The sequence below is a fragment of the Ammodytes marinus genome (genome assembly GCF_949987685.1).
Source record: "Ammodytes marinus genome assembly, chromosome: 7".
NCBI lineage: Eukaryota > Metazoa > Chordata > Actinopteri > Uranoscopiformes > Ammodytidae > Ammodytes > Ammodytes marinus.
The window spans coordinates 32,128,562-32,144,966 of NC_137211.1; the positions used below are offsets into that span (position 1 = coordinate 32,128,562).

At 40.2% G+C, this 16,405-nt stretch overlaps 1 protein-coding gene across 6 annotated transcripts in view; it reads left to right on the forward strand.

Moving 5' to 3' along the window:
- The window catches only part of dennd2c (DENN/MADD domain containing 2C), a 70,402-nt gene that overhangs the window by 9,533 nt on the left and 44,464 nt on the right, over positions 1-16,405 (forward strand). For all 6 annotated transcript variants that reach the window (XM_080031306.1, XM_080031309.1, XM_080031308.1 and 3 more), the window contains exons 4-5: positions 9,627-9,709; positions 9,889-10,047. In XM_080031306.1, coding sequence (XP_079887432.1) covers positions 9,627-9,709; positions 9,889-10,047 — 242 coding nt within the window. The remainder of the gene's footprint in view (positions 1-9,626; positions 9,710-9,888; positions 10,048-16,405) is intronic.

The window sequence follows — 16,405 nt, forward strand, 5'->3', positions numbered from 1 at the left end:
AGTAAGTGGATCAGTTTACCCCACAGCTGGGGTAAAGTGAGCCACATCACAACTTTTTTTTAAACAATCATATTTTCACTGCCCTTGGTCTTGAAACAATTCTGCTAATGCCCATTTCTAGGAAACATCCTGAATTAATGGGAAATGTGTAAATTTGAGTGATAAATCATTTTTGCTCGCTTAGAGGGGAGCAAATGTAAAAAGTGGCTCAGATTACCCCATTCTCCCCTATATCTATGCAATAACCCTACTATTTTTTTACGTTGTCTCCTTCCACTTCCTTGTGAAATCCTCCGCAGGGATTCTCGAGCATGAACAAGTTATCTAGGTGTTATTATCCGACTTCGCTTGTCCGTTTATGTGACGATTTGTGTGCAAAGTAGATCGGATAAAGGTGTTTACATGCAGTTTACAAGTCCTGTTGAAGTCTTATTCGTTTAGTTACCCGATTATGAGTCTGTATGTAAACACACTGAGGCCCAATCCCAAATGACTCCCTAGGCACTCCCACTCCGTGAGCGAGTGTCACTCGCTGTGGAGTCACACTCGCGGCTGTGGAGTGGCACTCGATCATTAAGGGGTAGGGTATAACAACGGTGCGACTTTGGCAAGCCCTCGCCTCTGTCAGACGGAAACAGGAAGAAACCTAGAGACACTAGTTTGTTAAGTCTTTATTTCTCACCCTAAAATAAAATTCCACCACATTTATATTTCAAACAGCAATATTTAAATTCGATAACAATAAGAACCTTGTATTTTTCAGGCCTGTTTTGCTATCACTTCACCTTCAAGTCCTAGTTATTTTATGATCTTATACAAAGCATTGACCTGAAACACTCTTTACATTCATATAGCCTTTAATAATATAGGCTACCCATGTGAGAGTAAAATGTTGTATTGAATAAAAACAAACTCTCTCCCATGCTTCTTTGGCTGCATAATTAATTTTGTTAAACATTTTCTAACTGCATATTCTAAATTTTAACCGCTCAGTCTGTAGTGGAGGAAACGTGTGGGTGTTTGATCAGCTGTTAAATTATCCTTTTAGTTTACATACACAGCAGCATACAAAACCAGGGAAAAGAACAATAGTCTGCTAAAGCATGTATTCCACTTGTCATGATTCGTAAATCTGCCATTACGACCCGCGAATCGCGGCAGTTAATTAGCGTGCATAAATTATAATGCTCTGCAAGGGTGGACATAAATAAGAAAAGTCATGCGCTCCAGCTGACTGACGTCACCGCCGCTATTACTAGCCTACCCCTCATCGGCTTTAACCCATTGATGACTATGGCAATCTAGGATGCATGTCCTTAATGCCTGAGGGTTTTCTGAAAAAATAGTATGAATTGTAAAGTCTACCAAAACCTTAATATCTAAGCCTGTGTAGCACATAGAAACATGAAATAAAATACATTTAAAAGTTAAGGTTCACAGGTTTTATTTAAACATGCTCCCTTAGCGCTTACAAACCAACACATTTTTCTAAAAATCATCAAAATTAGATGGGGGAGAAAAAAAAGAATAAATAATATAAAATATTTAAAAATAATGTGCTAAACGAGGTTATAATCCTGCTTCCTTTTAGCATGGATAGTAGTGACTGAGTGTGCAGTGGAGGGATAAAGATAGACAGATATAGGAAGGAGAAGATAGCTTTATTTTATTATTTAGTTCAGTTATCACTGGCACCATAAATCCGATTTCCCAGTACAACTGGAACCCAGACTGACTCCTGCTGTCGGGAGCCGATCAGCTGGTCCAAACGGCTGTATACCACGGAGATGAAAACTAAACTGAAACTTAACTATCGCCTGGCTGGGCTGAATTTGAGTTGGAGCAGCAAAATATAGCCTAAATTTAATAAATACAGGTGAAACTCGAAAAATTAGAATATCGTGCAAAAGTTCATTTATTTCAGTAATTCAACTTTATAGGTGAAAATAATATCTTATACAGACTCATTACATGCAAAGTGAGATATGTGAAGCCTTTAACTTTTATAATTGTGATTATTGTGGCTTACAGTTTATAAAAACCCCAAATTCAAAATCTCAGAAAATTAGAATATTACATAAAATCAATAAAAAAAGGGTTTTAAATACAGAAATGTCGGCCCTCTAGAAAGTATAATCATGCATATGTACTAAGTACTTGGTTTGGGCCCCTTTTGCATGAATTATTGCCTAAATGCGGCGTGGCATGGATGCTATCAGCCTGTGGCACTGCTGAGGTGTTATGGAAGCCCAAGTTGCTTTGATGTGGCCTTCAGCTCATCTGTATTGTTGGGTCTGGTGTGTATCATCTTCCTCTTGACAATAGTCCATAGTTTCTGTATGGAGTTCAGGTCAGGAGAGTTGTCTGGCCATTCATGCACAGTAATACCATGGTCAGTCAACCAGTTACCAGTGGCTTATGGTACTGTGGGCTGGTGCCAAGTCTAGCTGGAAATGGAAATTGTCATCTCCATAAAGCTTGTCAACAGACAGAAGCATGAAGTGCTCTAAAATCTTCTGGTAGATGGCTGTGGTGACTTTGGACTTGATAACACAGTGGACTAACAGCAGCAGATGACATGATACCTCAAATCATCACTGATCCAAATTAAATGTTGCGTTTCATTTGGAAATCAAGGTCCCAGAGTCTAGAGGAAGAGTGGAGGGGCACAAAATCCAAGGGGCTTGAAGACCACTGTCAAGTTTCAACAGTCAGTAATGATTTGAGGCACCATAACATCTGATGGTGTTGGTCCACTGTGTCATCAAGTCCAAAGTCACCACAGCTGTCTACCAGGAGATTTTAGAGCACTTAATGCTCCTGCCTGTTGACAAGCTTTATGGAGATGCTGAATTACTTTTTCCAGCAAGACTTGACACCTGTCCACAGTGCCAAAACCACAAGTAACTGGTTGACTGACCATGGTATTACTGTGTTGATTGGCCAGACAACTCTCCTGACCTGAACCCAATAGAGAAACTACGGACTATTGTCAAGAGGAAGATGATACACACCAGACCCAACAATACAGACGAGCTGAAGGCCACTATCAAAGCAACCTGGGCTTCCATAACACATCAGCAGTGTCACAGACTGATAGCATCCATGGCACGCCGCATTTAGGCAATAATTCGTGCAAAAGGGGCCCAAACCAAGTACTTAGTACGTATGCATGATTATACTTTCTAGAGGGCCGACATTTCTGTATTTAAAATCCTTTTTTTATTGATTTTATGTAATATTCTAATTTTCTGAGATTTTGAATTTGGGGTTTTCATAAGCTGTAAGCCATAATAATCACAATTATAACAAATAAAGGCTTGAAATATCTCACTTTGAATGTAATGAGTCTATATATAATATATTACACTCAACAAAAATATAAACGCAACACTTTTGTTTTTGCTCCCATTTTTCATGAGATGGACTTAAAGATCTAAAATTCATTCCAGATACACAATTGTACCATTTCTCTCAAACATTGTTCACAAATCTGTCTAAATGTGTGATAGTGAGCACTTCTGCTTTGCTGAGATAATCCATCCCACCTCACAGGTGTGCCACATCACGATGCTGATCTGACATCATGATTAGTGCACAGGTGTGCCTTAGACTGTCCACAATAAAAGGCCACCCTGAAATGTGCACTTTTGTCTCACAGCAAAATGCCACAGATGCCAAAAGCATTGAGGGAGCGTGCAATTGGCATGCTGACAGCAGGAATGTCAACCAGATCTGTTGCTCGTGCATTGAATGTTCATTTCTCCACCATAAGCCGTCTCCAGCAACTTCGCACAGCCATTGAAGAGGAGTGGGCCACAGGCCACAATTGACAATCTGATAAACTCTATGCGAAGAAGATGTGTTGCACTGCATGAGGCAAATGGTGGTCGTACCAGATACTGACTGGTTCTGAGTCCCCAGACCCCCAATAAAGCAAAAAAATGCACATTTCAGGGTGGCCTTTTATTGTGGACAGTGTAAGGCACACCTGTGCACTAATCATGATGTCAGATCAGCATCTTGATGTGGCACACCTGTGAGGTGGGATGGATTATCTCAGCAAAGCAGAAGTGCTCACTATCACACATTTAGACAGATTTGTGAACAATGTTTGAGAGAAATGGTACAATTGTGTATCTGGAAAGAATTTTAGATCTTTAAGTCCATCTCATGAAAAATGGGAGCAGAAACAAAAGTGTTACGTTTATATTTTTGTTGAGTGTAGTTTCACCATTTAGGTTGAATTACTGAAATAAATGAACTTTTGCACGATATTCTAATATTTCGAGTTTCACCTGTAGATGCAATGTGTTGTGTGATTTTCATCAGTAGCCTATAGTAGACCTTGATTCTGCGCTCCGAACGCCACTAACTGTTCTGTAATACACTATCGCCGACACAGCTGGCGTATTTTTTTTTATTATTATTTATTTATTGATATTTTGATTGGCGATTTTTGGGTGGTCACGTGGTCTTAAAAAAAATCAACAAAACCCACCTCATGTGTATTTGAACCAATGACGGTGCATTCTATGTTGCGCACGCCATGAAAATTAGATAAAGTAACAATGCTGCATGATGCAGCATCAGGCAGGAGATACAATGTGGCATCACGCAGCAGCCGTCATCAATGGGTTAAATAACAGTAACACAAATCTTACTAACAATTTAAGGAAATAATAATCACTGTCCCTTATTAACTTGTGGGCATTTTCTTCATCTGCTTCGTTTTATCTTTTATCCACGGTCCTGAAACACTAACGGTAGACAAGTGGTATAGCCTAATCAAATCAACAAGTGTAAAACAACATGTTCGTTCCGATATTGTAGGCTACCCTCCGGTTCCGTCATTTAGGACTATGCATAAAAATAATCAAACAAATGTCTGTTTGAGGTAAGAGAACGTTTCATTTATAATTCGGGAAACAAACTCCATGGAACTCTCATTTGTAGGTTGGCTCTTCCATTCCGCACATAATTGATTGCCGGACACCTGTGTCAAACGTAGGGCAAAGCCTCTGGCTGTGTTCGGAAAGCCATACTAGCGTCCTACATACTCACCATATATATACTGCATACTGTCTACTCAAAGATCGATTGTGTATGCGAGGTGCGTCGAAACGTTTTCAGTTGAAGTATACTCGAGCAATGAAGAATTTCTTCTTCTTGTAAGATTCAGGCAGTTTAGACGCTGTTTAGCGTATAACCGCCCTCTACAGGTTAGATATTGAACTAGATTTTTACAGTCCTGTGTTCATTATCTGTGTTTTGGACCTCTTGTTTAATAATTATGTTTTGAGGCGGAGGATCCCTCTGACGCTCTCTGTCCGGCTCATCAGAGCACTCAGCTGTCTGTGAGTTGAGCTGGACAAGCCGTGGTGTGTGGAACAGCGATCTGTTCTAATCTCTCTCCACTATCAGACTCGCATCACTCATTTCACTTAGTAACTCTAATGTTGTTAGGTATTTATCTTCATCTCTTATCTATTGTAAGAGTTTATGAATGACTGCACGTACAGTTGTCAGATCGCGGACCCAAAACAATGTCGCTGCCTAGCAACTTGCTCGAAAATATTTCATTTTCCTGGGCGGGTAGAATTGACCCAGTGCATTGTGGGGCGGTTGAGTAGGAAAAGTATACAATCGATTCATACCCAAAATCTTCCCGGAAGTTAGTACTGATCCGGGAATTTCTCGCATACCCAAACTCGCATACCCAACCGTCACATACTCAAATTGAAGTCAAAATGAGTACGAGTAGGACCAGGGCTGTACGCTTATTTTTTAAAGTGGTAGCACTGGTGCTAGCAAGCAAAAAAATTCAGTTGCACAAAAATAAATTTGGTAGCACACAAAGAATGATCGAAAACTTGCATGACCCTAACCCTTGCATTTAGCTCTAATTACCTTTGAGCATGTCATCTTGGTTTTATTTGAGATTCTCAATGAATATGATATCCTAGTGTGTGCAGAAATAATTGTAGAAAAATGAATAGGGGTGCACTGATTGCAATTTAGACAAAAAAGTCTAACCTGCCAATGGCAATTTTTTTGCTGATTCAGAATTATTTCCCCCCCATAGAACATAGAACTATAAAAATAATGTCTATACCTATATATTTTTATAAACATATCATTATTATAATAACACACATTTTTAGAACATTTCATTCTTTTAATGAAAACCATACTTTAAAACATTGAACATATAGCCTATTAAATAAATTAGTAAACATAGTTATACAATTTAGGCCAAGTTAAATAGGTTGTGTCAATCTTTGTTTAAATCATAGATAGTTACTGCTGTTGGTCCATGGTTGACTGCAGGGCTGAGAAGCGCCAACTTCCTGTTCTTACCTGCTTCAAAATAAGAGTCAACTCGCATTTGGATAGTAACCGACTTTTATTGTGAAGGCGCACAGGAAATGTTCTGTTTGCACACGCACTAACTTGACTGCCTTAATGTAAAGAGAGCCGTCTCCTTCCTGTTTTTAACCGTTGGTGAAGTTAGACGCTATAATCGCCGCACAAAGCACAGATCCCGAGCACACATCTTTCACCGGCCAAAGTGGAGGGTAGACTTAATAACTTACTCGCCTAAGACTACATTCACCCGCATTTGGAGAGTGTTAATGTAGAGCCCTCTAAGCAGTATTGTGCATAGCTCCTCTGTGTCTCAAACAGACATCATCTGCTCATTAGCACTGGTGCGACTGGACTTGAATTCATCATCGCACGTGATCAATTTCAGTAGCAAATGCGATCAAAACTGTCGCACTGTACAGCCCTGAGGACGTTAGTATGGCTTTCCGAACACAGCCTCTATCGATGCAGACTCTGTGATCGAGGGCTTTATAACCCATTTACACTCGAGGCTCGGTGGTTTGGGACGGCACTCAATATGGCGGGCCCTCCCCGCGAACGCGCAAACGGAGGGATAGTGGATAGGGATAGGGTTAGGGTGTAGGGGGTGGATCTAGATTGGGCCTGAGTGTCTGCTTGCCAGTGGCGTGCACAGACATTTTGGGGGCCAGGTGCTCAGTGCAAAAAAAAGGGCACAATATATTTTATCGATTAATGACCAAATCATTTTAAGGGTAGGCCTACTTGTACAAAATCCCCCCCTGGCCTAATGACTTTTAATACCCGGCCACACATAGAGTGTTTCTCAAAGGAATTTGGGAGACTGTGTTTGGGACCCTGGACCTTCTAGGGGGGTCCGGGGGAAAGCTCCCCCGGAAGAAAAATGTGAACCTTTTAAAGTAAAATTCATCAATCTGGTGCACTTTGAGAAGAAAGCTAAGGCTAAATCACCTGTGTCAATGTGGGCTATTTAGTACTATTTTCTGGAATAATTTGGAGACACATTACCAAAAAGCAGAAAGAAAAAATATACACGTTTGAAAAAAAAAACAGTCAGCTTCGGATTTTTTAAAATAATCCCTTATCCCTTATTCTCTCTTTGAAGTCTTCGTTATGCCCCTTCGTTATACTAATAATATCCTATTAAGGTAAATACAAGATTACTGCAAGTCTTGTAACATAGAAATAACTTATGGTTGGGACAAAATAATATAATTAGCGTATAGCTTCATGACTGATTTAGTACCACCAACCCACTTTGCGTAGTTAAAATAAAATGTGTGGACAGATTTTAAGATATTTCAATAACATTTGAGGAACAGTTCAACATTAAAATCTGAGCTTTAAAAGGCCCTGAACAGTTAACATGACTCTGGTCTTGACTCTGACCTTTCATCTTCATCTTCCTCCTTGCTGCTGTTGGATGCTTTCATCCAGGAGAGCAGAGAGCTGCTCCCCTGGGCTGCCTGCTTTAGCTCCCTTTCTTTTTCCTTTTTAATCTCTCCTTTCTAGGCATTATACTGCAATTTGTATACAAAAAGAGACCAACCAACCATATGAATAAGACTGCTTAGTTACATTACAACAAGGCACAAGGCTACTGTTTCTGCAATTGGGAATTGCCTGTTTGTCATTTAGCAAATAAATTACTGCAAGTGAAGTGTTAATTATATGGTAAATGGACTTGACTTATATAGCGCTTTCTAGACGATTTTCTCAGCCCCAAAGCGATTTACATTACTTACCACATTCACCCATTCATACACACTCGTACACCGATGGTAGAAGCTGCCATGCAAGGCGCTCTCTGAACCATCGGGAGCAATTTGGGGTTCAGTGTCTTGCTCAGGGACACTTCGACATGTGGCGGGGAGACGGGGGATCGAACCTCCGACCCTGCACTCCAGAGGCGATCTCCCTACCGACTTCGCCACTGCCGCCCCTCATTATATAACCTAAAGTAAACCTAAACTACACTAAATATTCAGCATACTGATAGATTCACATGCTGTACCAATGACAAACTCCGCCGACATTAGTTGTGTTCATCACGTCATATCTTTTTTTTTTGGGGGGCTAGCTTGTTAAGCAGGACAGTCGGCTAATTTATGCTCAGCTGTGTGGCGCTGCATGATAAAGGCTACTTTAAAACAGAGACAAATAAATGCAAGTTATAGCTTGGCAACTGAGGCTTAGGGGGCAAACAATACGCTCTTGACTCCATTCATGTATGTGTTACCTCGCTGGTGGGGCAGGGCAGGCCGGGGAGTAGGTGTGTGTGCAGCAGCTGTGAACTGCTGCGGCAACGCGCCTCCGTTTGTGTCCACTCTGCGCGTTCACGTTGACAAAGGAAGTGTGTGCGGAGGAGGAGGAGGGGGGGCATATTTATTGGGGCATTATTGTCAAACGTTATTAATCGTTGAGCAGTTATAGATGATAATGTATGTCGGCATAGGCCACATACACTGTTAAAAAAAAAAAAAAAAAAGTGCTTGCTTAGGGTTGCAGGTAAACACACCACGTGACATTCTAGTGAGGCAGAAGTGATCATTGAGTCAGATTACTTTTGTGTGACTCTATAATATTATTTTTAATGAGAATGTTGCATAATCAACCTTTAACTTGGCACTGGTTTGTCCAAATGAGACAAAGACAGGAAGTCATAAAGACTTTTTGGTGTATGTGTCTGTCATGGGCTGAATTCACACTTCTGATACTTAATGTCTTATTTAGACCGTATTCATTTTCTGGGAAAGTGATATTTTGAGAATTGTATTCAAGGTGTGAAAAGATAGCCGATTAGACAACTTCTTATGTCAGTGAATTAAAATTACCCATGTAAATTGATCTATGTTGGGCTATAATTGCTTAAAATTATGTTAAAGGTAGTGGGACTGATATTAACCTAAGAAGGAAGGAAAGGAGAGATAGATAGTGGTAGAGCAACACGTTATGTATGAACGGTTCACCAGAATACAAGAGTCCTGTACATTTACATTTGTTTAAATCTAAATGTGTAGGCCTATTTGTTAGCTTCAAGTGGGCATTTTCATTTTATTTAGCCCAACGGGCTGTTCAAATGTAACAGTTAAAAGGCATGAATGAAGGTGATATATAACTTTTTTGATGTTTTATTGTGGCATTTTTATGCCTTTTACTATATTGGAGATGGGGGGGAAAGAGGGTATGACATGCAACAAGGGTCCTCAGCTGGAATCCTTTTTAGATTGAGTCAGTCTCCTGTTCCCTGTCCCCTCTAGGTGAAAGGACCAGACAAAGCCCCTATGAGGACGTCAAGCTAGCCCCCGCATGTCTCCCTATTGGAAGGTGTCAAGTCCCAAAGGTAATGGAAGATCTTCCTTTTTTGTGTCCTCACATTACAGATGTTATTTTTCATTAATTGTCTATGATTGTAACAAATGGTCACTGTATTACTTGAGGGAGGAAGAAGGAAGTATGGTATTAGGACACAGTGTTATTCTCTCAAACCAAAGCCATGACTCCACATCTGTTGTGTTCTAGCTGCCTCCTAAACCCCAAACCTTACAAGGCTACACTGGCAAAGGGGGCAGGATGAGGTTCCAAGCGTCAACACCATCCAAATCTTCAACCCTTGTAGATACTCCCAAACCAGCTACACCCCGGCGTGCAAGCACTCCAAAAAGCCAGATGATGCCCCAGGTAAAGGAGAAATTGCTCATTAGTTTTTAGGGTTAGACTGAGAGAGGGACTGAGATGGGTGGGCAGTGGGTTTTACTCTGCTATATCATGTTGTGTTGGAAAGAAAAGAACGGGGTGGTGACTTGTTGATCAGGAAGCAGAGGAGAGATAGATAGTGGTACAGCAACATGTTATGTATGAACGCTTCACCAGAATTCAGACGTTACTGAGAAGTGTAACATACGGCTCATGGCGGTGAGAGGAGTGGGGACAGGGAGGACCTTTGACCAGAAGGTACTGTAATATTCACATGACTGTGTCAAGTTGTCACCCACATGTCACATGAACAGCAGCTGGGAGAAATACTTTTGGATGGTACAGTCAATTCTTTTGTTCAGCGGTTTTTACATGATGTAACCTTAATGTGACAAATAGTTTAAAATTAAGAACTTAAATAATGATAATAAAACACAACATTTATTCAACCATCTGTCCCTAAACCTGTTCACATCTTTGTCAAAGAACAGTCAAATGGGGATAGACAAACCACTGTATTAAAGGGCTATTTTAGTAGTTTTCTTTGTACTGTCATACAATTTTGCCTCTGCCACTGACAGTGCTTTGTGGGTCGTCCCAAAGATAAGTTTACGTTTCCTGTATGTGTCTGCCTCTGTGTGGAGCTTAACTCTGTGTATTAATGCAGAGCCTTAGTTTTTTTATTTAGTTCTCGAATTAAAAAAAAACCATAACATCTTGGAGCCAGATTTGAATTGAAGGGGGATTAGGGGATTTCCACATAAGTAAAATACGGCGTCTTGCCAGAAGGGAAGTGAAGGCTAATGTTTCTGATTGTAAGGCTGTGATATGGGGTTGTTGAGATGGGGTTCCAAATATTGCAATGAAGGGGTTTGTTTTCATTTGGGCTCCTAGCACCTTTGTCATGGTCATAAAAAAGTCATTCCAGAATGTGTTTAGTCTGGGACAGTAAAAAAACATATGACTCAAGTTACAAGAGGAGGCGTGGCATCTGTCACATTGGTCCACAACATTTGGATACATTTCCGATAGTCTGGATTTGCTAAAATGTAAAACTATGTAACACTTTAAACTAGGGATGCACCGAAATGAAAATTCTTGGCCAAAACCGAAACCGAATAAAATTAAACAGTTGGCCGAAAGGCCGAAACCGAATACCGAAAGAGGCTTTTGCAGTTTTGTATATTATTTAGTCAATTATTTCAACATTGCATACATGAACTCCCAAATGTTCTCCTCAAACATAGCCTACAACTAAAAAGCAACCCTAAATAAATAAATAAACAGTAAAACCTTCAAATCTAAGAGTAAAATTTATATTTTACTAGGAATTAAATTGTGAACCACTCACTGATTTTTACCTTGACTTATAGTTATATGAGGATGAATCTACAAAAAGATCGACTTATTGCCTTTCTTAATTTTTTGCAGTGCAGTGCAGGTTGAGTTGCTCTAAAAAAAACTGCACCACAGCTCCCACCGTAATGTCCAGACTTCAGAATTTGCATCAAAGCCCTGATCATAACAATGAGAGGCTTTAAACGATGTCCATGCTTAGGAGGTGATTGTAACTTTTTCGTCTGTAGACTGAAACTAACGGGGCGAGGCGGCTCACTGGACATGTAGTCGCGCTGTCAGTTTGCCGACATGGCTGTGTATTCAGGCTCGAGAAATGCAATCAGACCGTAGGAGCCTTTTCCCCCCAACAGCGCTAACGGACAGGATATCTCCCGTTATCATTTTAGCTGTCAAACTAAAGTTTTTTTTGCGCGGCGGCCCTCACCGGCGAGGTGTCACTGTGAATGACACCGTTACCAACTGTCACACTGTCACAGAGTTGCACCGGGTGAATCGCTGCTTCGCTCGCGCAAGGCTTTTGTGTTTCTAAGGTGTTTAAACATCAGTCTTGGACGAGCGTTTTAACTTTATGCTGCATAAAGCATTGCACTGTCTGCGCCGTGTTTCATCCAGTTGCTCCCACACTGGACTCTGACATTTAATTCATGCACGCTCCAAACTGCTCCTGCTGCGCGCTCACAAAGAGATGTGGACTTGCATACACGGTTACGTCTCTCTTTACTGCCATTTCCTGGTTTACAAGCGCGCAGCTCTTTTAAAAACATATGTCCTTAGTGTCATTTAGTTCGCCAATTTTCGGTAATGTTATTCGGCTTTTTAACTGTTTCGGGCCGAAACCGAAAATGACTTATTTTGCCATTTTCGGCCGAACTTTTTCGGTGGCCGAATATTCGGTGCATCCCTACTTTAAACTGTATAAGCTGCAGCCTGGCACAAAGAGAATATAAGCGTATACTATTCACAGCCTTATCCCACCATTGATCTGTCAAATCTACCCCAAGCTCACGCTCCCAAGCATTTTTGCTTTTGACAGCGGAATTATTTTCCAGAGCCATGAGCAGAGGTGGGTAGTAACGCGCTACATTTACTCCGTTACAAATACTTGAGTAACTTTTTGAATAAATTGTAATTTTAGGAGTTGTTTTATTGCAACATACTTTTACTTTTACTTGAGTAAATATTTGAAGAAAGAACTGTACTTTTACGCCGTTCCATTTGGCTACGTGACGGTCGTTACTTAATTATTTTATGTTTGTTTTATTACATGCAAGATCTAATTTCTCTCATGATTTCTCTCCCCGGGGACGTCTTCAGCCAACATCTATATCACGTGACTATTTTAACCAATAAAAACCACATTACAAAAGCTTGCCAATCAAATGCAGCCACTTGAGTCACATGACAAGTGTTGTCATAGGGCTCAACAATGTCCGCGGACTTTTTTAACGGCTCCGGTTCCGCACCGATGTTGTGGCCGTGTCATGTAGCCTATGCTACACGCAGATTTTACCGACTATCTGGGTGAGTCGAGAAAATGGAAGAAACCGCTGATTCCGAGGAGCAATAACCACACCCTTGGCCTCACATACAAACTCACACACTCACAAGCTCTCAATCACACAAACTCACAAAATAACAATCACACACTCACAATCACATTGACACAGCCTCCCACACACTCGCAATTACAGAGACACTGTTCTTATTTGACACATGTCCTGTTCTCCCTGTATGCCTACTCACTTCGCATGCCCCAGTCTGGCTGTCTGAGAAAGGCATCTTTTTTTCAGCCTCTCTGTAGTTTCATACGTTAAGTGAGAGTGCCAGCAGGCTTTGATGTGTAACGAAGTTTAATTTTGTGTGTTTTATATTTTTGGGGCTAAACACAACCTAGACAATTTTCTCAGGGCCTGTGACATATTGTATGAATTAGTTTAAAAATGTGTATGTGCAAAACAATTGCAACAGTGTTATAAGTGTATTGGTTTTAATTAATATAATTTTGGACAAACCTAATTTATTATAATTTTATTTGAAGGGTTATGTACACTCAACAAAAATATAAACGCAACACTATTACTTCCTTCTTGTGGGGAGGTAAGACAGCCAGGATAAGAAAGTCATTATTGAAAAAATTTACATCTGGCGGCGGTCTCGCCTTACCAAATTTTCTTCTATATTATTGGTCAGCACAAATACATAAATGAATTTACTGGCTTCAATCCCCCGATCTACACTCAACAAAAATATAAACCAACACTTTTGTTTTTGCTCCCATTTTTCATTAGATGGACTTAAAGATCTAAAATTCATTCCAGATACACAATATTACCATTTCTCTCAAACATTGTTCACAAATCTGTCTAAATGGGTGATAGTGAGCACTTCTGCTTTGCTGAGATAATCCATCCCACCTCACAGGTGTGCCACATCAAGATGCTGATCTGACATCATGATTAGTGCACAGGTGTGCCTTAGACTGTCCACAATAAAAGGCCACTCTGAAATGTGCATTTTTTTTGCTTTATTGGGGGTCTGGGGACTCAGAACCAGTCAGTATCTGGTGTGACCACCATTTGCCTCATGCAGTGCAACACATCTTCTTCGCATAGAGTTTATCAGATTGTCAATTGTGGCCTGTGGAATGTTGGTCCACTCCTCTTCAATGGCTGTGCGAAGTTGCTGGATATTAGTGGGAAGTGGTGTACGCTGTCGTATACGCCGGTCAAGCACATCCCAAACATGCTCAATGGGTGACATGTCCGGTGAGTATGCTGGCCATGCAAGAACTGGGACATTTTCAGCTTCCAAGAATTGTGTACAGATCCTTACAACATGGGGCCGTGCATTATCTTGCTGAAACGTGAGGTGATGTTCATGGATGTATGGCACAACAATGGGCCTCAGGATCTCATCACGGTATCTCTGTGCATTCAAAATGCCATCAATAAAATGCACCTGTGTTCTTCGTCCATAACAGATGCCTGCCCATACCATAACCCCACCACCACCATGAGCCACTCGATCCACAACATTAACATCAGCAAAGCGCTCACCCGCACGACGCCACACACGCTGTCTGCCATCTGCCCTGAACAATGTAAACCGAGATTCATCCATGAAGAGAACACCTCTCCAACGTGCCAGACGCCATCGAATGTGAGCATTTGCCCACTCAAGTCTGTTACGGCGACAAGCTGGAGTCAGGTCAAGACCCCGATGAGGACGACAAGCATGCAGTTGAGCTTCCCTGAGACGGTTTCTGACAGTTTGTGCAGAAATTGTTTGGTTATGCAAACCAATTGTTTCAGCGGCTGTCTCAGTGGCTGGTCTCAGACGATCTTGGAGGTGAACCTGCTGGATGTGGAGGTCCTGGGCTGGTGTGGTTACACAAGGTCTGCGGTTGTGAGGCCGGTTGGATGTACTGCCATATTCTCTGAAACTTCTTTGGAGACGGCTTATGACAGATCTGGTTGACATTCCTGCTGTCAGCATGCCAATTGCACGCTCCCTCAATGCTTGTGGCATCTGTGGCATTTTGCTGTGAGACAAAGCTGCACATTTCAGGGTGGCCTTTTATTGTGGACAGTCTAAGGCACACCTGTGCACTAATCATGATGTCAGATCAGCATCTTGATGTGGCACACCTGTGAGGTGGGATGGATTATCTCAGCAAAGCAGAAGTGCTCACTATCACACATTTAGACAGATTTGTGAACAATGTTTGAGAGAAATGGTACAATTGTGTATCTGGAATGAATTTTAGATCTTTAAGTCCATCTCATGAAAAATGGGAGCAAAAACAAAAGTGTTGGTTTATATTTTTGTTGAGTGTATTTAATTTGGCAAATAATTAATTTATTATTGTTTTAGTTCAAGGGTTATTCCTTTTATGGTAACACTTTATAATAACTATCCGTTGTAACTCGTTAATAGATCATTAGTAAACTCTTAATTAATGATTTATTAATGATTTGTTAAGTGTTTGTTAGCAGTTTGTTAAGGATTTATAACAATGCCTTACAGACAGTTAATAGACCATTAATAAACTTTTATTTAATTGGTTATAAATGACTTGTTAAATGACAGTTAACCGTTTGTTAAGGATTTATAACTGTGCTTTATAGATAGCCGATAGATAATTTTCAAGCTAGTAGTGAATTACTTACTAATGACTTATTAAGTATCAGTTAATAGTTTATATGTGTTATCGGGACGTTATTCTAAAGTTGCAACTATTCCTCATTTATTAATTGTTTGTAAATGAGGAATAGTTGCAACTTTAGAATAACGTCCCAATAACATATATAAACTATTAACTAATACTTAAAGGCCTACTTCACCGGTGGGAATATGAAGGTGTATTGAATTCTGAGATCCTATGTAGTATAAATGTGCAAAAGAAATTGAAATTGGTTCATCCTAGCCTGAGAAAAGGCAGAAAGAGTGTTTTTTAACCCTATATTTCTCTTTCCCGTGACATCACAGAAAGAGAAATATAGGGTTAAAAAAAACGTACTTTGTAAATATTACTGTGATGTCACAGTAAAAGACATCACAGTAATATTTACAAAGTAAGTTTTTTGGTTAAAGTTGCAACTATTCCTCATTTATTAATTGTTTGTAAATGAGGAATAGTTGCAACTTTAGAATAACGTCCCAATAACATATATAAACTATTAACTAATACTTAAAGGCCTACTTCACCAGTTGGAATATGAAGGTGTATTGAATTCTGAGATCCTATGTAGTATAAATGTGCAAAAAAAATTGAAATTGGTTCATCCTAGCCTGAGAAAAGGCAGAAAGAGTGTTTTTTAACCCTATATTTCTCTTTCTCGTGACTAAATCATATCTCTGTATGTAATATAAACTGGTTAAAAAAAAACGTACTTTGTAAATATTACTGTGACGTCACAGTAAAAGACATCACAGTAATATTTACAAAGTAAGTTTTTTTTTAACCCTATATTTCTCTTTCTGT